We start from the raw sequence: 25,909 nt of genomic DNA, 5'->3' as shown, positions 1-25,909 counted from the left end.
GTTTGGCATCTTTTAGTTGCTAAGTTTGCATTGTTAAACTACTAGTGCTCGGTATGTGTTATGCATTTTTTGCATATAAAATTGTAGTAGGAATTTGTTTTTGTGGTAGTGTCATGTCAGGATTGCTTTATGTACATACATGCACATCAGTATAAGTAGAAGCTACATAGAAGGTTTGTGGCAGGTAATGTTTGGTTTGGTTTAATTTGGTTAACGTCCTATTAACAGCTAAGGTCATTTAAGGACGGCCTCCCGTGCGTGCGACATGCATGCGTGTGTTCAGTGCGTATGTGTGTTTTGGGAGGCTGGTAAGATGACGTGAGAGACATATAATGTTGATAAAGAGGCAGATGGTAAGACGGACGAATTCAGGTTTTGTGGATGATAGGAAAAACATGACGTTTTGTAGTGTAAGATTGTAATAGGGACGAATAAGTATTGATAGTGTGAGATGCTGGATGACTTTTATGCTTTGCAATGAAAGATGGTAGAGGACATATCAGACGTTTGTGTCTCTATAGTGTAAGATGGTAGAATAGATTATAAGGTATCTACGGTTTAAGACGGCAGGACGGACGTTTGTTTAATATTAGATAGGGAGGGGCATAAGGTCTGTGTATTGTAAAACGACAATAGGGACGTATACATGTTATATCATATAAGACGATGGATGGTCTGTAGTATAAGACGTTGGATGGTCTGTAGCATAAGACGTTGGATGGTCTGTAGTATAAGACGATGGAGGGTCTGTAGTATAAGACGATGGAGGGTTTGTAGTATAAGACGATGGGGGGTCTGTAGTATAAGACGATGGAGGGTCTGTAGTATAAGACGATGGAGGGTCTGTAGTATAAGACGATGGAAGGTCTGTAGTATAAGACGATGGAAGGTCTGTAGTGTAAGACGATGGATGGTCTGTAGTATAAGACGACGGAGGGTCTGTAGTGTAAGACGATGGAAGGTCTGTAGTATAAGACGACGGAGGGTCTGTAGTATAAGACGAAGGAGGGTCTGTAGTGTAAGACAGTAGGAAATTATAAGATTTTTGTAGTAACAGAATGTAAGAGGTGGTATAGTGTTTGAGCAAGATTCTACGAGAAAGGCTATGCATTGTAAGATGTTTGGGATACTATATGGTCTTTGCTGAGGGAGGTGATGGGAGGGACGTATAAGTTTGTGTCGTGTAAAACGATTTGGGGATATATATTGTAAAAAAGTAGAAGAGATGTAAAAGGTCCATGTAGTGGAGGATGGTTTCAGGAACGTATGAAATTGTGAAGTTTAGACCAATAGGAGGACATATAAAGTCAAATATTGGAGGGGCAAGGTGAGGGACAAAAAAGAATAACATAGACTCTTGAGGGGTATAAAAGTTAAGTGACGGAAAAGTGCGCAGTATTTTTACATAGCGTCGACTCTGATAATTAGCTATGAATCATGTTTTCACAAGGGCACATATATATTAATTAGACAAAAATTGAAAATATCATTAGTAATGTAGTAATAAAATGAATGAAAACCGCACATAAACTAGCACAAAAATAGCTATCGGGAATTCCCAAGGAAGACTTTATGAAGTGACAAAATGAAGGTATCCAGTGCTGGGAGCATTATAGGATCCGATCAGAGGGTTGGTGACGTGTGATGTCCCTCAAATGACAGAGTATCATCCATCACAGGGGACAGTCAGAGAGCATCGCGAGCTGCACACCTACCTCTCTCACCTGGACAGCCATCACACCTGTGTACGTCACACCTGTAAGACTATTCAGCACGCGAGCACGAGCCGAAAGCATTGTCTTACATGATCTTCATATACACAGGTGTAAATTCTAACCTGAAAAGAAATCTTCTTTCTCAAACTAATTTTGCTGAGGGATGTATGACCTGAAATATTGCTCGACGAAATTGTGATTCGGTGTATCCCTGGTGTACAACTCCGGATCTTACACTACGTAAATAGAAATGAATTTCGGATAAAATGGTTTTAGTTCTTTGAATGCCAACATCAGGAAAGTCGAATACTTTGTGAAAAAAGACTGTTTCTTTCCAGGACGGAAAAGCATGAAAAATTGGTAATTGTAATTATCTGACTGGAGATTTGTTTACCTCTGACAATTATAAGCCGCATTCCCTGAAAACTACAATGGCTTGTTATCAACAATTAACCTTTGTCCTGAGTGTTGTGGGGATGTGTTTCATTGCTGGTAAGTTTATGTGCAATGTCTGGTTGTAGGCCTAATAATGTTATGGCTCGTTGCAGCCATTTACAAACACAATTGTGCATGCTTGTGCATACAATGGTCATTTATTTTAATTAATAGATGCTCATATTATCCTAATTTTGAACAACGTATAAAATAATCTACATATTTCTGAACGAAATTCCAAATAATATATATCTAATGTGTTCAACATTTGATTCGCCCACTCAAAATGTTCAGGAATAACCCTTATCATTTTTCACATGAAAATAATAACTCGCTAGTTTAACGTGTTGTGCAGTATAGGTATATGCCAGCTCTGCGTTCCTACCACATAAGCGCGTCCAAAGAATCGTATAGGTGCTCGCTACAAACAAATTCCCCAACTCCTTTTTAAAGCTTTCTAGGGAATAGTTTGAGTATATTGCATTTCATGAGCAAAAAATCAGAACCTTTTTTACATTCTGTATTGAATATAGAAATTATCTGCATAAAAATAAACCGTACATGTATTCACAAACCAGACGTGTGTTACCTGCAAGGACGCGTACAAACTAATGAGAAATAGCACATGTCAGTGTCACGTCGTTATTGCTGGGAGCACAATGTTAAAAGGACATTCCTATGTAAATACTGTACACACGTCCAATGTATCGTAGTAATAGTGCTTCAATGATCTTCGCTATGAATAATATTTTATGATTTTGATATCATCAATAATTTCAAGTTATTAAATTATGACATTAATCTCTTTCACAGCTGACAAGTGCACAGCTTGTTTTAGATGAAGTTGTTTGCTTGTTAGTAAAACGTGTAAAGCCTGAAATATAGATTTTTACAGGAGATCCTTAAACATTTCAATGGGAGAGGTACCAGGTGTTCCAGAAGGGTAAGAGTCTTCTGCTTCGCCGAGGACACCTGTCATACAAATTATCAGTGGAATCCAGGCAATGTCGTGTCCTTATAATAGAAACCAGTGTACTAACTACTCGACAGAAACACATGCATATTCACGAGGTTCAGATATGTCATCATATCACATTGGGAAATGAAATCTTAATGTCAATTAAAAATAAAAATCATCGTTTTTATCAACGTGTATCTCTCGAAGCTGTATTATAGGTGTATATGCGCACTGCACAACAAGCAGACTTGCCTTTTCTCTAGATGATTAATTATGCAAATTGTATGGAAATACAAATCCACAAGCATAAAACACTCGATGTCTGAAGTAGTTCAGCTCTTACATGATAATTATAGGGTTTCACTTGTGGTTATTTGGTGGTCATTTGGTGTCAATTTGGACATTTCACATTATGATTTAAAATGTAAACAGTAAAGTTAACAAAAAATTAATGCATGTTTTGTGTACAGTTTGGCTTGGTTACCTCTAAACCTACGTGTGAGTTTGTTGTCGCCTGTTGGAAGTTTAGAAGTCTTCGTGTGGGCTAGTGTCTACATGTACGCCTTTAAATCTTCGTGTGGGCTAGTGTCTACATGTACGCCTTTAAATCTTCGTGTGGGCTAGTGTCTACATGTACGACTTTAAATCTTCGTGTGGGCTAGTGTCTACATGTACGCATATACATCTTCGTGTGGGCTAGTGTCTACATGTACGCCTTTAAATCTTCGTGTGGGCTAGTGTCTACATGTACGACTTTAAATCTTCGTGTGGGCTAGTGTCTACATGTACGCATATACATCTTCGTGTGGGCTAGTGTCTACATGTACGCCTTTAAATCTTCGTATGGGCTAGTGTCTACATGTACGCCTTTAAATCTTCGTGTGGGCTAGTGTCTACATGTACGCCTTTAAATCTTCGTATGGGCTAGTGTCTACATGTACGCCTTTAAATCTTCGTGTGGGCTAGTGTCTACATGTACGCCTTTAAATCTTCGTGTGGGCTAGTGTCTACATGTACGCCTTTAAATCTTCGTATGGGCTTGTGTCTACATGTACGCCTTTAAATCTTCGTGTGGGCTAGTGTCTACATGTACGCCTTTAAATCTTCGTGTGGGCTAGTGTCTACATGTACGCCTTTAAATCTTCGTGTGGGCTAGTGTCTACATGTACGCCTTTAAATCTTCGTGTGGGCTAGTGTCTACATGTACGCCTTTAAATCTTCGTGTGGGCTAGTGTCTACATGTACGCCTTTAAATCTTCGTGTGGGCTACTGTCTACATGTACGACTTTAAATCTTCGTGTGGGCTAGTGTCTACATGTACGCATATACATCTTCGTGTGGGCTAGTGTCTACATGTACGCCTTTAAATCTTCGTGTGAGCTTGTTGTGTGTTTATGTAACCCTTTAAGTATTTGTTTGAATTAGTTATGTGTTCATGTAAGCTTTTAAGTATTTGTTTGAATTTGTTATGTGTTCATGTAACCCTTTAAGTATTTGTTTGAATTTGTTATGTGTTCATGTAAGCTTTTAAATTTTCGCATGAGTTTGTCGTTCAAATCAATGTTTAAGTGTTCGTTTGAGTTTGTTGTCTGTTTATGTAATCCTGTAGGTTTTCTTGTCAGTTTGTTGTCTTTTCATGTAAGCCTTTAAGTATTTGTTTGAGTTTGTTGTCTGCTCACATAAGCCTTTAGGTATTTGTTTGAGTTTGTTGTCTGCTCACGTAAGCCTTTAAGCGTTTGGTACTCGTGTTAGTTGTTGTTTATAATTATTTTTATCTTCCTGTGATTAGTGGTTTGTTTTTAGAAGTATGTCAATCTTTGTGGTGTGAGTTTGTTGTCAACTGCTGTTTCTGTCCGTAATATGACGTCAGTTAAAAACATAAACTTTATGTATTTTACAACAATCGTGAAGCAAGTTACATTGTATATCAACTTACATTTATCCCTCTTATTGACCCGGATGGAAGCGCGCGAAGTTTGGAAAACCAGATCAGTACCCCGGAAAAGCCCACGTAATCTCAGGTGATCCCATACCTTTTGGTGTCTTATTGGTGAATCGAACCCCGGCCACCTAAGTGAAAGACATGTTGTTATCAAAGTGCCACGAGACCGACCAACATATAATATAATATCCTTCCATTTTTAAATAACAAGGAGTTTCTGACCGATCCAAAACATTCACTCGTTTATTCGGCTGTGACGAGTCTTTGGCATTACTAAAGTATAATGTTTTTTGGCCACACTAAACAATTTATCAACGCAGTGCTGTGATAGATATGTGAATAGTTGTTCATATGGAGATGTCATTCTAGTTGGGTTTATCGAACGTTTTCATGATCCGTCCGGAAATACATATTTTCTACTGCTGGACCAAGGTGTTTCGCTGTACATTAGTTATAATACTGGATTTGGTTGCGTGGGAGGTCCGACCATTATGGCTCGTAGGCTATTTTCAGTAGGCATGCTTTACATGACTTTGTTGTGTTACCCCTACACTACTTACCACTTATGAATATACTAAGTTTGGCTCCGATCTGGAAACAACATCCTATATCAATATTAAGACGCAAAAATCAGTGGATGCCCTTAGGGATGTCCTGTACGATCCGTGGTGATGAGACGCTAAACAGACATTGCTGTCACCACACTCATGGCCACGAGTGGGCAAAAAACAAGTCGTCTTTACGACAAGGAAACATATCTATCGTCGGTCTGACGTTTATGTACCTTCTATTGGTTTTTATACGAAAATGTAAATATATCAAACACCAAGACCGAACTGATTGTGAATATCCACACATTCCAATGTGATTGAACAAATTACTAATTCCAAACACAAAACGGAGCAACGGAGCAACGTGCATTGGAAAATTTTTGTTTCGGTGCAGAAATAACCAACACATTACTCCAATGTCATTCTATAAAACTCTTTTAAAATGTCAATAAAACGAATCATTTAAATTACTAACGAAGAGGATAAATCATGTCGGAAGTGTAGGGTCATGTGTCTTCACACGGCATTGCGTAATTGGCCGGAAGGCGCTACGCATTGAGCTGCGCAAATCGGTCTTCATATATATAGTTCTGATAGAGCCTTCATTGATGGAAGCTCATAACGTTTTGTAACATGTTAACGTTATATCCTAGGGCTACACCAGTCGACAATTTAACCTGTAATAATGGGATGAACAAAATACATGTGTTTATTGACGGGGCAAAGAGACAATGATGTCACTTATGTGCGTGTTAATGTACATAACGTGTGTGTTGGATGTTTGAAGAATTAATCAATAAGCGAGTTTTAGCTTCACAGTCTATGATTTTTGTCCAATTATAATGTAAATCATATTTGTTTAACCGTTAATAGATGAAGACAATAAACCTTTCCATATGTTTAAATAGAAAAGGGTTACGGAGAGTGTAAAAACAATAATGAGGAACATGAAAAAAACACATAAAAACAAAACAAAAAAGCAAAACAAAACAAAAATCTAACCAAAACACACAAGCATGTGGAAGATACATGACAGTCTAATACAATAACTTTCTGTAGAAAGATAATTTACTTGAAAATAAAAAAAAAATTGAAGAATTTGTTTGAATAATAGGCAAAATTTATGACTTGTGTTGTATTGAAACTGTCTTCTGTGAACTACTACAAGAAATGAACACAATTTGTGTATGTTAATTGTTACCTTTGACATCGTATAACTAAGGTATAACAGGTGTACCCGTATGAGTTATCACTCGGTTGTGTTTTGGGTGGTAAGGCAGTCGTATTTACGTCTCGCCGGTAAGTTTGTCATATCAGTCATCTTTAGCGGCCATTTGTCTGAAAAAGACAGACTTCACGAAACCCAGACAAACATAGTGAAGCAACATATATTCTTATTTTGCACAATCTCTGATTTGGTAGATCACCTCGTGTATTTCGCAAAGCATCTTCTAAAAGATCGAAAAGCTGTACCCGGTTACACGAGGTAATCTACCAAATCTGACATTGTGTTATATAAATAAGATGTAACGTAACTTCACCATGTTTGTCTTGGTTTCCTTGAAGTCTGTCTTTTTCAGAACAATGGCCGCTAAAAGTGACTGATATAGCAAACTTACCGGCGAGACGAACAGAATGACCGTCCTTCCACCCAACAACCGGATGATGGCTTAGACTGGTACACCGGTACAATATCATATACGATGTAATCTGAATCATAGTTCAAGCCTTTAAAACTAATTATACTTTTGTTTTTACAGGTGCAATCGGCAGGCGATCGTGTCCCGTGGAGCGCCCGACAGGTAATTACTATGACCCTTATTTGTAGAACATATTTTTATTGTCACTAGACGTTGTTTTTCGCCATGAAATGGGCCATCATTTATGTATATTGCTACGAATTTAAAAAGCATTACGGATGTTTTTTTTCGTCGATATAGTATTGAAACTCTTCAAAAACCACGCACTTACGCCATATATATTGCATCAGAAGAGATGCAACACATTTTATTCAAAATATTTGAAAAACAACATCTTTGTAAATGTAAATGACGATACATGTGTATTGATATGGCGCTATTTCTTGCCAAATTGTTGCTCGGTTTAAGATGATTTTAAAAGATTAATAATAATAATAGTAGTATAAAAACGCTCGTGGTAAAGTTGTATTTGATGTAATGGTATTTTTGTTTGGTTCTTACCATCTCAGCTGGAGTTACCAAGTTGTTTACTTCCTTATTTTTCTCTTCATTTTGCTTCAGGTTTTTTTTTTTTTTTTTCATTTCTGCATTTTTTAAAAAGTTTTGCTATATAAGTCCTAGAGAAGCGATATACACATGTACACATACAAACGACACACGTAATACTATATACGGATATGTCTATTTATGAATAATAAATGACATAATACGGCTGTCTGGCGTCTAGGATACGTGAGTGATGCTAGGGCGACTAATGCGGAAATCCAGAAAGAAATACATGAAATCAAACTATAGTTAATATGGATATATAAAGAGACCTACAAGTCACGTGTTGATGGTTTACCTGTTTGACCAGTTTCGGTTTTATCATTTCAGTCATAGCAACAACACTCTGGTCATTTTGACGACAAAGGTGTTTGGACCATCATAAACAATGTCTATCTGTCCATGTACAAGTTATTTAGGGAGTTGATCAGTGACCGTCAACCAAGGTCACTCTCCGGCCATTACCTATGCACATAGAAAGGCCATTTAGTTGTCTGTATAAGTCATAAAAATACTGACCGCAGGTATCTAGACTGACCCTCCCTTTTATTTGGAGTCTACGTGACCATGTCGTAGTTGGGAGGGTGTGATAGCATTGTCTAAATATAGATATGTATCACGCTTTATGTGTACTGCCTACATACATGTATCACTATCACGCTTCCCCATTAGTCCCTAAAAGTTTGGTGACAAGTGGCAATGTGGAGTCTCTGGATACACCACCTGTCAACAAGCATGTCCGAAAACAAACGTTAAATATTCCGGACACATTTTGTGTAAAAAAACCATTAAGTTTCCGGATATACTGAATAAGTTCACAGCGTTAAAGTTTCCGGACAAAAAGTAATCATGTCTACAAACAAATGTTTAAGTTTCTGGACAAATTACATGTAAACAAACAAGGGTTAAAGTTTCTGGATAAAAGTTTCCAAGCAAATCTTATGTCATGCGAGCAATTAATTGTCCGGACAAATTTATTGTCGTAAAGTGTCAAAGTCTGGACACCTGCTTTGTTAACCAATAAGCTTTAAATTTATTTAAACAATATCTGTCTACTATTGTAAAGTCTCTGCCAGACAGAGCACCTGTCCTAAACCAAACAACATAACAATAAGAAACACCAGAGTTCAAATATCATTCTAAAATGTCCTCATTATCAATCGTTATATCACTAGTACTGTTACTGTTCACACACTTCCATCGGGAAAAGATGGAATGTGATTAATTAAGTTTGTTTGGTGCAATTTGAATTGATACGTTTACATATAAATAATGCACATTTTACATGTAAACGATTTGCTGATAGTTATTTGGAAACACCCAGTTACGTCGGGTAAGTCGGTAGTATCGACGAAACAGCTCCGGGCCACGTACTGCAGCCAAACTACTAGATAAATTAAGACGTCACTATATAATGAGGTTATGTAGGTATTGCACAGGTGTTAAATCACCAGGTATGTCAATCATTGGACAGATGTAGCCAGGTGGAAATGTGTATATATCTATAATTACTCTACCTGTCATCCCACTCATCGATAAATTAGGTCTGTGTGATCGGAAAATACCGTTACCTTGCGGGGACGGATAACATACTTTTATAGAGGCCTGGTAGTCAGATACCATGAATGTACATTAAAATGTGTGTTTATTACTACACATTCCTGTAAATAACGTCCATATAAAAATATTGGTCCAATTCATGAACCTGTTGATGAAAACGAGAACAATCAAGAGCCTCGGAGTTCTTAATATGTGCGTATACCTAACTACTGCATTAGACTGTTTTAACTGAAGACTTCAATGCACATGCGCAAGATACACTAGCCATGTGTCATGTTTTAAATGAAAATAATAAGATTTTGATTTTGAAGCCGCATCCAATGACTATCCACCATAAAGCAACCCTTCCTCTGATGAGATAGTAACATATAACTAAGTCCGTAGGACGTAGGATTCAATGAGGACTGTAACCGCGCAAGTGATGACTATGTAGAACAATAGACCAGTGTCCGCTTCATTGTCCTAGCAGGACGTCTTACTCAACGCGGAGATGATCTAACTCTCAAAACACGCACACTCTCATTCACCCCATTAAACTTCCTGTCAAAAAAGCACAACAGGAAATGACGTAGACGGATATGAGACCTCAAACTACACTTTGTGGAAGTTTTTGCCGACACCGGTATCTAGCAAAGCGTAGCATTAACTTATCTGTAGGATTCTAACGAAAGTTTTTTTTATAATGATTTATCTCCTAGAATGTATGCCGACTGTCAGCTGACATAACAAAATGCCGAAATATCAAAATGTTTTTTTTTTATTTAATACTTACAGGTATGCCCTGAGTTTTAAGTGCGCAAACGAAACACAAAGTTAAAAGTGTGTCAGCATCGCAAACGAAACACAAAGTAAAAGTTTGTCAGCATCAGGAAACAAATGATTCACAACACAATCAGGTGTTTAATAAAGCACAGCCTTTAAAGTACTAGTGTGCCACTCATAGAAGCTATAATGAATACACTGAAACGTTCGGCTTCAGCGAGAGGCATAATACCGTTCATTCAACATTCATAAGGGCCCTAGCTCGATCTAAATGTGACAATTCCCATTATTTATATACATGTATTGTCCCTCCTCATGATAATATATACATGTACTGTGACACTGGCCATATCAAGATATGTCCCTCGATCCTCAAGATAATATATACTGTGACACTGGCCATATCAAGATATGTCCCTCGATCCTCACGATAATATATACTGTGACAATGGCCATATCAAGATATGTCCCTCGATCCTCACGATAATATATACTGTGACACTGGCCCTATCTAGATATGTCCCTCGATCCTCACGATAATATATACTGTGACACTGGCCCTATCTAGATATGTTCCTCCTGACGATAATATATAATGTGACACTGGCTCTAACTAGATAAATCCCTCCTGACGATAATATATACTGTGACACTGGCCCTATCTAGATAAATCCCTCCTCGCGATAATATATACTGTGACACTGGCCCTATCTAGATAAATCCCTCCTCGCGATAATATATACTGTGACACTGGCCCTATCTAGATATGTTCCTCATGACGATAATATATACTGTGACACTGGCTCTAACTAGATATGTCCCTCCTCACGATAATATATACTGTGACACTGGCCCTATCTAGATATGTTCCTCATGACGATAATATATACTGTGACACTGGCCCTATCTAGATATGTCCCTCCTCACGATGATATATACTGTGACACTGGCCCTAACTAGATATGTCCCTCCTCACGATAATATATACTGTGACACTGGCCCTATCTAGATATGTTCCTCATGACGATAATATATACTGTGACACTGGCTCTAACTAGATATGTCCCTCCTCACGATAATATATACTGTGACACTGGCCCTAACTAGATATGTCCCTCCTGACGATAATATATACTGTGACACTGGCCCTATCTAGATATGTTCCTCATGACGATAATATATACTAAGACACTGGCCCTAACTAGATATGTCCCTCCTCGTGATAATATATACTGTGACACTGGCCCTAACTAGATATGTCCCTCCTAACGATGATAAATACTGTGACACTGGCCCTATCTAGATATGTCCCTCCTCGCGATAATATATACTGTGACACTGGCCCTATCTAGATAAATCCCTCCTCGCGATAATATATACGGTGGCACTGGCTCTATCTAGATATGTCCCTCCTCACGATAATATACACTGTGACACTGGCCCTATCTAGATAAATCCCTCCTGACGATAATATATACTGTGACACTGGCCCTAACTAGATATGTCCCTCCTCGCGATAATATATACTGTGGCACTGGCCCTATCTAGATATATCCTTCCTCGCGATAATATATACTGTGACACTGGCCCTAACTAGATATATCCCTCCTCGCGATAATATATACTGTGACACTGGCCCTATCTAGATAAATCCCTCCTCGCGATAATATATACTGTGACACTGGCCCTATCTAGATATGTTCCTCATGACGATAATATATACTGTGACACTGGCCCTAACTAGATATGTCCCTCCTCGCGATAATATATACTGTGGCACTGGCCCTATCTAGATATATCCTTCCTCGCGATAATATATACTGTGACACTGGCCCTAACTAGATATATCCCTCCTCGCGATAATATATACTGTGACACTGGCCCTATCTAGATAAATCCCTCCTCACGATAATATATACTGTGACACTGGCCCTATCTAGATATGTTCCTCCTGACGATAATATATACTGTGACACTGGCCCTAACTAGATATGTCCCTCCTGACGATAATATATACTGTGATACTGGCCCTATCTATATAAATCCCTCCTCGCGATAATATATACTGTGACACTGGCTCTAACTAGATATGTCCCTCCTCACGATGATATATACTGTGACACTGGCCCTAACTAGATATGTCCCTCCTGACGATAATAAATACTGTGACACTGGCCCTATCTAGATATGTTCCTCCTGACGATAATATATACTGTGACACTGGCTCTAGCTAGATATGTCCGTCCTGACGATAATATATACTGTGACACTGGCCCTATCTAGATATGTCCCTCCTCACGATAATATATACTGTGACACTGGCCCTATCTAGATATGTTCCTCCTGACGATAATATATACTGTGACACTGGCCCTAACTAGATATGTCCCTCCTGACGATAATATATACTGTGACACTGGCCCTATCTAGATAAATCCCTCCTCACGATGATAAATACTGTGACACTGGCCCTATCTAGATAAATCCCTCCTCGCGATAATATATACTGTGACACTGGCCCTATCTAGATATATCCCTCCTCACGATAATATATACTGTGACACTGGCCCTATCTAGATAAATCCCTCCTCGCGATAATATATACTGTGACACTGGCCCTAACTAGATATGTCCCTCCTCACGATAACACGTGTTTTCCTTAATAGGTCCTCTCTGCTTTTTACGAATAGGCAACCGTAATTTTGTCTCAGTATGCCCTTCCTACCCTTGACACGTAAAACGACACCAGTCCCGTCTTAAGACCCGTTTAAGACGTGGCTGTCGGGAAATCCCCTTTCAATCGCAGAGACGCCCCACTCTTCTTTAACGTACACCTCCGATCCGACGATACCTAACCTACTAAGTAAGTACATATTAGCTTTTGTTCTGCATCCCCCTCGGCTACTGTCATTGTGACCGCGGTCAAGTTTCACGAAACTTGTCAGACTTGTGACATACTGGAGATAAAACGGCCAAAATGAAATATTCAATGTCGAGCTTTTGTCATACTGGACTTAACTATGCGTTCTCCTGGATGAGTGACCGCTTATAAAGTGACGAAAACACTGAACGAGTTATGTCACAGTCCTGATGAAAGTGACCCGTCATGTACCGCTGAGCAGGCTGACCACATGACCAATTGGTCAGATTGTCCGGACACTATGTAGTTATGGATACGGATGCTCCCAATGAATTATCAGCACAGACACTTTGAAGTTTGAACTAGTTATATAAAACCTCTTCAAATTCTTTCAAAGCATTTAATCGTCAAAAATATATAATCTACTTTATACATGTATTTAGCATTGGGAACTATTTTATATACAATTCTTTGAAATTTAAGAAGCTTACAGAAACCATTCGTCAAACGTCTATGTTGTGTGAGAGCAATACTTCCTACAGTGTTGTAACATATGACATAGCCTAACAATGAATAATGGATTAGAATTAAATTAAATATTGTCTAACACTAGATGAATCTCTATTGACAGTAAATTAAATCAATATATGTCATCTGATCAAATTGAGTAATACATTTTAATTATTGTAATAAGATTGTATGTATGCATTATAAATTCTATTATGCAAATGGAAAAGTTGCGGAAGACTTTTTAACTTATACAGCTTTGTTCAAAGTGGGGTTACAATATATACACAAGTTTTGTGACAGGTATTCAATTGCATATGCATGTTTTTGACAAGATCTAGACAAAGAGTGTAAACGAAGAATAAAAATGGAAGCAGAAAGAAGGAATATAGAATCAGAATAAAAACAGAAATCTTGGAAATCAGAGGAAATAAGTAAGATACGGGATATCAACAAAAATAATAATAATGTAAGGGATATAGACCAAAATAATAATGTAAGGGATATAGACAAAAATAATAATAATGTAAGGTATATAGACAAAAATAATAATGTAAGGGATATAGACAAAATAATAATGTAAGGGATATAGACAAAAATAATAATGTAAGGGATATAGACAAAAATAATAATAATGTAAGGGATGTAAACATAGATTAATGATATAAGGGATGTAAACATAAAATAATGATATAAGCGATGTAAACATAAAATAATGATATAAGGGATGTAAACATATATTAATGATATAAGGGATGTAAACATATATTAATGATATAAGGGATGTAAACATAAATTAATGATATAAGGGATGTAAACATATATTAATGATATAAGGGATGTAAACATAGATTAATGATATAAGGGATGTAAACATATATTAATGATATAAGGGATGTAACATAGATTAATGATATAAGCGATTTAAACATAAATTAACTACATAAACAAACAAAACAGGTGGGTCTAATATAAAGGTTAATTAAGAATATTCATGACATGTCACCGGACATAGTGATTGTGTAATTATAGGGAAATTTAATCGTGCACTGTAAGAGGTCTGTAATGAATCTTAGACCATTTATATCAAAAAGTGGTAGGTACAGACATATACAATGTATAGTTACATGCATATAGACAATCGGTGTCTAAGGCAGGTCGACAGATATTCGAGACAGTCTGTGTCTAAGGCAGGTCGATAGATATTCCAGACAGTCGGTGTCTAAGGCAGGTCGGCAGATATATTCTAGACAGTCGATGTCTAAAGCAGGTCGACAGATATTCCAGACAGTCGGTGTCTAAGGCAGGTCGACAGATATTCAAGACAGTCGGTGTCTAAGGCAGGTCGACAGATATTCCAGACAGTCTGTATCTAAGGCAGGTCGACAGATATTCCAGACAGTCGGTGTCTAAGGCAGGTCGACAGATATTCCAGACAGTCGGTGTCTAAGGCAGGTCGACAGATATTCCAGACAGTCGGTGGCTAAGGCAGGTCGACAGATATTCCAGACAGTCTGTATCTAAGGCAGGTCGACAGATATTCCAGACAGTCGGTGTCTAAGGCAGGTCGACAGATATTCCAGACAGTCTGTGTCTAAGGCAGGTCGACAGATATTCCAGACAGTCGGTGTCTAAGGCAGGTCGACAGATATTCCAGACAGTCTGTGTCTAAGGCAGGTCGACAGGTATTCCAGACAGTCGGTGTCTAAGGCAGGTCGACAGATATTCCAGACAGTCTGTGTCTAAGGCAGGTCGACAGATATTCCAGACAGTCGGTTTCTAAGGCAGGTCGACAGATATTCCAGACAGTCTGTATCTAAGGCAGGTCGACAGATATTCCAGACAGTCGGTTTCTAAGGCAGATTCGAATTCATTCTGATATTAATCCGTTACAGGATTATATATATATATATTCATAACGAGCTATGTTCTTTTTAGGTTTTCTTAAGCGTTTAATTTGTAAGTAAAAACAAGGTCACTGTCAGAATACACATATCTATACAAACATTGTCACAGTGGTTATCTAGATTATAAATATTCATGAGTCAATCTAAACTACAGTACATCACTCTACACACGGAGTTGGACAACCGGTAGACATTCCTCTCACTCTCTTTCCGCATTCGTTATACAGTGTCGGAATACATTTACTCTGACGTCATCAGTGACTACAGACAGACAGTCTAGATGATAGCGTTAGCTTCCGTAGCTGTAGTGAAGCCATATTTTCTGAGGAGGATGGAACTCTTGAAGATTATTAAACTTTAAAACGCTATATTGCAATGTATCAGGCTGAATATGTTGGCAACTAGATTTCATACAATCACAAGTATATAATTCGTTAGATAATAATGTATTCCATTTATTAGAACCCAGACGGATGTAATGTTGTTATACATTGTTGATAGATGGAGTTATCTGTCTTGGTGTACTGGTATCATAGGGAAGTTTGAAGCCAGGCCCTTTTCTATACAAGTTTAAATGCTGATAAAAGATGAAGAAATATAGCATTATCGTCACCCATCTGTCCTTATCGGCCCAGTATAATAGAGGTTTTATTAAGGTTTAGTCAGCGTTTCATTCCAGAATTTTAAACGGTCGAACTGATTTTGTGAGGCTAAGATATTCAAAGGAGAAATAGAAGAGGTAGAAATTCAAACTGCATACCCGGCAGAACAGGATAAACTATTTCTTCACCCTCATTTCACCGAAGAGGACATTTACATGATGACACGCATCGCGAATGCGTCTATACATATATATAGAAATAAGTGTAGCTGATGACATGCTGGAAAAGCAATGTGTTGCTACATTACAAAGCATTCAACCAACAAACGGTAGGTTTCCATTAATGTTGAATATGAAATAACAGGTTGGTTTGTGAGAACAGGCCAAATGAACATGACCATTAATAAAGAAATATTGTTTTTTTTTTTATTATTCATATGGCTATTCGTAAGAATTACATGGGTACGCAATCTCAATGAGTAACGATAATGCGATTTTGTACAGAAGTAGCTTCTGATAGCTCTGTCGAAAGCTAATCGGAATCTTTATCTCGTACATCAACTGGAGCTGAAATGCCATGCAGTTAGAAAGTGGACAGAACATGATATCCGTAAAATAACCCACAAGTCCATTGACCCCCGTCATTGGATCCCTCAAAGTCTTCTCCCCATATTCATTCACTGAACAGTGTTTGAATCTAAATTGTCCAGACCATATGTGAAATGTTTACTGAATTGAAACCTTCGCCTCATTGTTGACATATCTGTCTTCTTATAGAGAAAATATAAATAGAAAAAAGTATACAGTATACACATGCAGTATTCAAGAAGGCTAATATTTTCCTCAACGATATTTCGATTACCACCAATCCAATTGTTTTTAGAACCAGTGTCTTCATGTTTCGCTAACAAAGCCGAAACGAGAGCACACCGATGATTCTTCCTTTCATCTCTCTGGTAACTTTGTCCACTTTAATGGAAACCTACCGTTTGTTGATAGAATGCTTTGTAATGTAGCAATACACTGCTTTCCCAGCATGTCATCAGCTACACTTATGCCGATATCTTATTTACCAGTGTGTCACATGTAAAATTAAAACCGAGGTCACCTAAATACCACTTGACATCTGTATAACAGTCATTCGCTCTGGTACCGACACAGATAATGTTCGTTATAACTTACTTACACTTGGAAATTTAGAACTAGGAGCAGATGTATTCAATTTTCCTGGTGCAAGAAGCTCTACAATTAAAACAAAGCTGAAGATATATTCAAACTACAATGTACCTCTACCTCAACGAAATGTGTTTGTTATTTGTTTTCAATATACGTTTTCACAACAGTCCATGCTTTCGCATAAGTAGATATTATGTTGTACAAATTATCTATTTAATTAACATTACATATGTGTTTCAGTTGATATCTGTACTGAAGGCACAGTTCATGGAACAGAAACTTTGCTGGTAGATTTTTCACCGGAAGTCGGAATTACCTCATGTAATTGTAACTTCACGATAGATGGCGCTCGAGTGAATGTATCCACACTAGTGGCGCCGCAGAACCAATGTGAGCCACAGTTGGAAATTGAAATTGGCATAGATTACTTCCGAGCTGGTTGTAACGCCTTTAGTGAATCCTACAATATCCCAGAGATCAAGACAGGGATTATTTGGACGACGTCGGATGCATTTTATGGCATTGATCCACCTCAAGATTTGTGTCTCGAATTCAATGTACAGGGAGGTAGGTCTATATTTATTACTATATGCTAATAAGATGAGAATGCCAAACTTGAAAATTTTGTTGAGAAATTTGAAAAAAGATGATTTTGATACATAGCTATATTTTTTAATCACAACTTTTTTCTTTTCACTAACTATAACCGATATGGAGAGGGACATTATGCACATATGTCAAAAGAATAATGAATATGGACACTAAAATAATAGGAATTGAGCTTGTATGAAAAACAATTCAAGCGGCTTAGTTAGCGGTAGTTTAGCCATATCAATTGCATCACCGGTATCTTTAGAAGTAGCCAATTAGATAGATGTGTAATCTTAATAATAATATGACATTGTTATCATGAAGGTACGTCGACTGTGTCCATAACGTGCACCGTTGAAAGCGATCTGGAACCTAGTACGACGATGGAGGCTGGTACACTTAGTCCGGAAGTCCTCCCGCCAATCTCCGGAACAACTGGTCCTATGGTTGACCAGACAACAAACATATCACAAATTATAACGACTAGTACTGCTGCCAAAGAGTTATCAGGACCACCGGATAATATCAGAGATGAGATTCTGAAGCTGGCTAAAAACAACGAAAATCCACTTGTCTTTGAAAATGTTGCTTTATTACTGAACGCAACAGATTTATCAGATGTAGCACTAGCTGAAACAACTTCCGAACAGGCGATCACTGATGTAACCGCTTCCAGCACCACCTCTGTTCCTATGACACCACCTAAAGATGTTATGGATAAGATATTAGAAGTAGCCAATGCTACTGCAAATCCTATCCATATAGAGATCCCTGGTACTACACCACTCGAAAATGAAACGGTTGTTGATGTGCTCACAACCACTAAATCATCACCACAACCTATACAAATAGCTTCCAGCACCACCTCGGTTCCTTTGACACCACCTAAAGATGTTATGGATAAGATATTAGAAGTAGCCAATGCTACTTCAAATCCTATCCATATAGAGATCCCTAGTACAACACCACTCGAAAATGAAACAGTTGTTGATGTGTCCACAACCACTACATCATTACCAAAACCAATCCAGACATCTGTTAGTAATGTTCCTGCAGTACCTCCCACTGACGTCATGGATCAACTGTTAGATATTGCGAATAACTTTACAAGTGATACCATTGTTTTCCCTGAGTTTCCGGGAGGCACAGATATTCCCTGATACTGTGTCGCCTTCTACACAAGTACCAGAACAAACAACAACTGTGGATGTCAGATCAACAGTAATATCTCTAGAAACAACATCAACAACACAACAATCAACTGACGTAGATATAAGTACAACAACACTGCCTCTCGCTGCATCAACAACACAATCACCACCACCACCACAACAAACAACTGATGCTGCAATAACCACGTCAACGGCTATAGCAGAAACATCAACACAACAGCAAACGTCAACGCAACAACCTGTATCTACAACTTCACAAATAACAACCACAATTTTAGAGACAACTTCAAAGCAACTCAGCGAAAACTACCACACCTATCATTTATTCAACTACCGGTTATGATCAGAAACCATACGACGCGGTTCCTACAGATGATTGGATCAGTCAACCCGAGAGTAGTACCCCATCGACATGGGAAATTTATGACAACTGAATCTGTAAAGACTGCATATAGAGGTGATATTGAAATAACAACACAGACCGACCTACCAGAAGTGACATCCTTACCAGAAATAACTTCGAAAACCGAAATTCCAGTCACAACTCAGACAGATGACACGACTAAAATGACGACTGTGCCATTGACTGATGACGACACAGGAGCCCAGAACGACACCAGGCCTGACGACAAGCACGGAGCAGAGGACACGCTTGTTGGTGAGATATTTAAAACAATTGCATTACAAATTTCCTTGAAATATGCTGTGATTATTCCAAATTCAGGGCTTCCCCATCCAATGCATTCGGCTGACATCCTTTCCTGGTATAATGGCTGTGTATAAACGTTTAGGTCTGGACATCCTGTTTCAGACGTATGATATTGTAAATGTAATATTAACAACTTCTCTTTCAATTACACTAGAAATTAAAATAGTTAGCTTTTGATTTAGATTTGTTTCGAAAAGGAATAAATGTCATCTTTATCTTTCATTGTCTTGTGACACATACACGAACATGTGAAGTTATAAACAATCTTTCTGCATTTTGCAATGGGAAGATGAGTTTTTGTAACCAATATTTTGTACACTTCCTTCTTTTTTGTCTACCTCCCTCTATTCTGTGTTACTGCTAATTTTCATGAATATAAGCTTTCGTTATAATGAGGTCTGATGGCTTACTTATAAATGATTTCTTGGTCTGGTCATGTAAATAATTTTAGGCATTTGTACACAAACGGTTTCAAGCAATGTGTCAATGACTTGTGTTTTGTGGTCTCCTAAAACCACTATTTTTGTGTAAGCCGACTAGGCTGCAATTTGAAATATATTTCTGATGCTGATATAACCCTCCCCATTGGGTTTATATAATTATTTATGCATTCGTTAAGTTTGTGAAGTTTTTTTCTCATGAAATTTAGCAACAATACATTACTGTAACAATAGCCTGTACTATTATACATCTATATTTACAATGAATGTTCCTCCCTCCCTAGTGCTGGGCTTTGTGTGTAAGTAACCCCTTATGGTTCAGGTTTTGTTTGGAGTTGGATTTAAGTCTTCTTGCAATTGTCTTATAACGCGGATCCACTTAGATACTACAATTGGTACAAAAAATGTAAATTGTAAATTTTTCTGTATTTTCGTTGTTTTGACATATACTTTTGATTAGAAAAACACAAACCTCTGCGGGGTTAAACAATAATCATATTTCAGATATAAATCTCTCATCGTTAATAATATGATATTTTTTTAAGAAACACTTTCATATCTTTAATTTAATGTAACAAAAATGTATTAGTTTTCGCTTCTAATTTCTTACGAAAACATGGACTCTATCAATAGATAATAAATGTTTCCTATGTCAATTGACAGAAAGCTTTAATCATAACATTGGAATTGATGTACTCATGTGGTGACGGTTGTTTTATTCAGGAGGATCTGTCTGAACGAGATATCCAAAATGTATCTTAAGAATAATTTGTCAGATGATATATTTCGATACACGTCTGATCATCATAACACTTGGTCTGTGATTACCTCATTGTGTAGAAAATAGAACACTACCAATACTCCAATTCTTACTATTCTGTTTTGTATGGTGTAAAAATTGTATTAGACCTTCAGACACATCACTGCCGTTTGGATGTGTTGTACATGTGTACACTCTCAAAATATTTTTTTTAAAGTTCAAAGGGCGATCCGTCAACCAATCTTTTTATTGTTAACATGTTAAGTAAAAAATGATCGGTAAAAGACTTCACATCCTAGTGGTATGTCAAAGATATTTAAGATATCTATGACGTGATTTTAAAACTCACGAGGTGAGTTTGTTTGTAGATAGAAAGTCCCTATCATTTACATTTTATTGCTTTATACTAAATGTATGGGAAATTAGTAAGCATTGTTCATCTATAGCCTTAATTAACTCGTATAAACTGAGTATATTCTGTAAAGATGACGTCATTTCTCCAGTACGTTATTATTTGCCAGTATTTATTAAGGATGGCAGCGAAAGTATACACGGATAAAATTGGACAAGGTCAAGGTTAGGAAAAACAGAGGTCGTTTCAAGATAAACTCCAGGTTGTCGTTTTTCCACATTTTATTGATCGTTTGACATATTACCTCCAGTATTGTAGATGGTTATCAAACATTTTAAAGTAAAAAGTGTCAAACACGTAATCTCCATCGTTTCGATGAATAAGTGGATTTCGAAAGATGTGGTTAAGGATTTCGCTAATATCAACGTTTTTATTGAACTTTCCCGTCATAATATCGTTCTATTTGCTACACATATCATTTTATTCATAACAGAACACACCTTTATATTATCAAACAAATAAATGTGTTATTTATACATAAAAAAATCCAGTATAAGATCAAGTATACTAGTCAATTTGAAAGCGTTACATTAAGTAGAAGCAGCTGCCATACTACTACCACTGGAGTATAAAGAGAATTCCTATTATCAATTCTTACAAACACGAGGTTATTTAATGATAAATTACATTGATTAGTGTCATCATTATGAGGACATGATTAAATACAATACACTTAAATGTAAATGATTATATCAGAATATATATAAACTAATTAATTGTTTGATATTATGATATAATTCATAATCCTCCCTTATACGTTTATTGTTTCTGATAGATAAGTGCCTTGTAAACCCCATTAATAATGTAACTAATTGCCCTATTAAGATATAGGTGTATGACATTAACAAACAGATAATATTTCAACCAGAAAAAAAACAAATAATTCAACACGAACAAATTAAATATGTAAATAAGACAAAGACACATTAAATGGCATCTGTTGGCAGGGCGTTGTCATAGATGGTAAAGCTTGTGATAGCCATCCCTCTGTATGTTTTCGCTCTTTAAAAAATACACTATCTGACATAATGCTAAAATCCTGTCATCTAACTAATGTCCCTTCACAAAGGCCAATATTTCAATTATCATTACTCTTACATCCGGACAACATATTAAAACAAGAAATGTTCGAGGATGTATGACATCTTACCTATATTATACATTTCAGTAATCCAAATATTTTCAATTTGCAAAACATAAATAAGACAATCATTTTGTTATTTTCTATTTGCTTTGAAAATGGTGAGATGACGAGACGTCTGTGACATGACGTGCGGACGTCCGTCGTCAGATTAGTTGTATCCGTCTTGTGCTGGATAGCGACCACTGGTTTGACGACTTTCATCGTTATTTTGTGTTGATACTATTGTAAATATACATGTATATGTTAGGAGTTTTTAAGAATGGTTCACATTTCCTTTTTCATCGTTGGTTAGAACATCTGTAGTATCTAATTCCGACCCGAGATATCCCTGTTGTTTTTTTTATAAGTAAACGTGCGATAAATCGTTGCATCCTCTTTCATATTAGGGCATATTTCAATATAAACCGGTATGCATATTGGCTGCTTCTCATAACTTTCGGGAAATGTTTCCATAGCAGAGTTTGTGTTTAGTTTAGCATATTAGATTAGAACAGACATGTTTCGAGTAAGGAATCGTATTGACATTATCTCCATACCATTGACAGTTCAGGCTTGCCCTATATAACGGCCTTATCCTCCATGTTTATATGACCAGGGTAACCCCTTTAACAGATGGATTGAATAGTCACTAGTTCAGATTTGTACTGTTATAAGAGGTCATGATGATTAAGTAGTGCCCTCTTGGTAACATCAATCGTCTGTGCTACAAATGTACCTCACCTCACCACCTTAGTGCGTGTGTAGGCGGCAATGCCCCATTGGATCCCTTCGACAAATGATCATGTTAGGTTTGTTGCCTTTTAGGCTTGGTAACATCATAAAAAACCTGAATTTGCATGAGCTTTTTGTCCCATTGGTAAAAGTTTCGACTATTCTGAAATCGTAAATCACATATAGAGTCCCATGTTATCAGATTTGATTTAAATATCATACCTCTCTTATATTATAATAATTCAACAAAGTTAACTCTCGTGTGACTGGTAGTCTAAAATTAACTGTTAAAACTTCAGTTTGTTTTTATAATGAGAACACCATTGAGCTTCCATCATACATGTCATTTATCATTATCAAACATTTACCTTTTCCCTGTTTATGGTACAACATCCGGATGTCTTATAGATTACCACGAATACGATTATGTTAAAAAAGGTATTTTTATGTCTCATATATCAGTTTTTTAAACTACTGTGCTATTTCGATTTTGATACTGAGTATAGTATGTATTATACAAATGAATTCGAATGTGTTGACCAATCCGATACCAAGCATTGTCTCCCGTTCAGACAGAATATTTGTTGTTTATCACCTACACGGAATACTTTATCTAACAGGAATGTTATGTACTATAAAATGTTTCGAATTCCATTCTTATTGCGCATGTTTAGTTATTGAGATTAAATGTTATAACACAGTGATGCATGTCTAATTGGTGATGGATTAAGTTTTGAATGTAGTGTTTGATTCTGCATGGACAAATTATGAGTTAAGATACAGTTTGTAAACAAACGCTGGTGTCGGTTAAGTACTTTTATATACAGGAGTTGTACTTTAAATGTACATATTTAAACAGTACTCTTATTCTCGCGCTTTTCGCACTGGAAGTCGTCCGTTAAACTATGCATTATCTATAGACTTTTTCTATATTAGATAGATTTTGCTCGTCAAATCAACAGTGCACTATTCTGTTAAAATTCAGAATTACGCTAGAATTTGAGTGCGTCAAATAAAGTACGTTTACAACACCATACTTTTTGCTTCTAAACATTCTGGAAGATATTGATTTTAACCAGTACCAGAACTTGATCATGGTTTAAAAATATAATTAAGCCTGGAACCAATACCTACCTTCGGGAAATGCTTGTATATTACATCGTCTTTATGAAAAGACCAATACCGATTCCAACATATGTCTTCTCAAGCATGCAGGGCAAGTTTTTGTAGTGTAATACGTCACCTGTACAATCACTTTCGCACAAATCTTGATTGAAAATGACTTAGATTTTCTCTTTTTGCGGCATTTAGTCCCCGTCATCGATGATGATAACTGCAATATCTGCACAGTTGCACGCATGTCCAATAAACTGCATCTTGTGTGATTTATTTTTGTAAATGAACATTAAAGCATCTGGCATGTCTGGGATATTCATAGTAAAACAGTTTATCGCAGCTCCTTGTGTTCCACAACATCGCCAAAACAGTAACTTTTTGCGAGTAAGCTCTTGTCTAATCGTACAAATATGTATTTCAGTGATCGTTGTTGGTTCTATCATCGGCATCATCGTCATCGTCGCCGTCATCGCAATCATACGGGCCTTTTGTAAATCAAGGTAAGTGTGCGCAATAGAATTCACAGTTACACAGGTAAGAAACACAGGTGCACAGGTATACGGGTACACATGTAAGGTACATAGGTACACATGTAAGGTACACAGGTACACAGTACACAGGTAAGGTACACAGGTGATTATGAAACTCTATTGTGTACATTGTATATGCTATTCGTTTGTGCCTTTTGTACACTCCCTATTGATCATTGGTGTAAAAAGATATATCATATTGTTCTATTTCTTATAATTGGGCTTTAATGTGTATCTGTGAAAGAAAACATTGCAGTAATGTGCATGTATCCGCGTACTTGGTTTCGGTTGCGTTTCGCCTTTTGACAGAACATGCTCATCTCTATAATATACTAAATAATACGATGATCAGACCCGAGACATTAGTGGGATATTGTCTGTTAACAAGAAATCTTTATATAGACGGAGTTCATTGATTCTCAATAATATTGGTCTATTATTGGACAGAGAGCGCCCTATAGCCTATTTGAAATTATTTTTCGAATGTAAAAGTTCATCGTATCTAGATTTCACTAACAACTTTCGTCTGTGCATGTAACTTGTATATATTGGTAAAATGCGGTAGAACAGTTTTCAGGTGTAATAGGCAGACTTGTGTTACATCTTGTGTCAGCAAAACATAAAACGGTTGACCTTGATATTTCTTAAAAACTCATCCGGATGTCATTACGTTACAGTGCGTATTTGATAAAATCAATTTAATAGTAGGAAATCGATATAGATTGTAAAACTACAAACAACCGCCCAACCAATCATTAAAACAAAGGATTGTTTTTGTTTCTTTAACGGATATTGACATGCATATTTTCAGACGTAAGTCTGCCAATATTACAATGATGGAGAAAGGTGGTCTGGAGAATGGGTCTGGTGCCACTACTGGAATCGACAACCCATTGGTCCAGTTGCAACAGGAACAGGAAATGGTAGAAACAAATCCAAACCCGGTAATCATTGAGTCCGGAACAGAAGGAAATAATGGTAAAATGGAGGCGAATTTCAGTGAAGGTGCTACAGAAATGAACGGAAATGGTGTGTCTAATTCACCAAAGGCTGGAGATGACGGATTTCAAAGTTCGGCCAATCATTGATTTATAACCGTTAAAA

At 37.0% G+C, this 25,909-nt stretch overlaps 1 protein-coding gene across 2 annotated transcripts; it reads left to right on the top strand.

Moving 5' to 3' along the window:
* The first annotated feature begins 1,676 nt into the window (after positions 1-1,676).
* LOC117327653 (uncharacterized protein PB18E9.04c-like) lies at positions 1,677-25,651 on the top strand. 2 transcript variants are annotated; one of them, XM_033884726.1, is made up of 6 exons: positions 1,677-2,207; positions 7,362-7,403; positions 17,461-17,787; positions 18,136-19,641; positions 24,697-24,775; positions 25,617-25,651. In XM_033884726.1, exons 1-4 carry the CDS (start codon positions 2,147-2,149, stop codon positions 18,969-18,971), a joined length of 1,266 nt encoding a protein of 421 aa, XP_033740617.1. In that variant the 5' UTR covers positions 1,677-2,146; the 3' UTR covers positions 18,972-19,641; positions 24,697-24,775; positions 25,617-25,651. The 2 variants fall into 2 exon arrangements, with proteins under 2 accessions (XP_033740617.1, XP_033740618.1); XM_033884727.1 differs by lacking the exon at positions 25,617-25,651 and adding an exon at positions 20,417-20,431.
* Positions 25,652-25,909: the final 258 nt, after the last annotated feature.

The sequence above is a fragment of the Pecten maximus genome, chromosome 5 (assembly GCF_902652985.1).
Source record: "Pecten maximus chromosome 5, xPecMax1.1, whole genome shotgun sequence".
NCBI lineage: Eukaryota > Metazoa > Mollusca > Bivalvia > Pectinida > Pectinidae > Pecten > Pecten maximus.
This window is presented reverse-complemented; position numbering and strand designations above follow the sequence as displayed.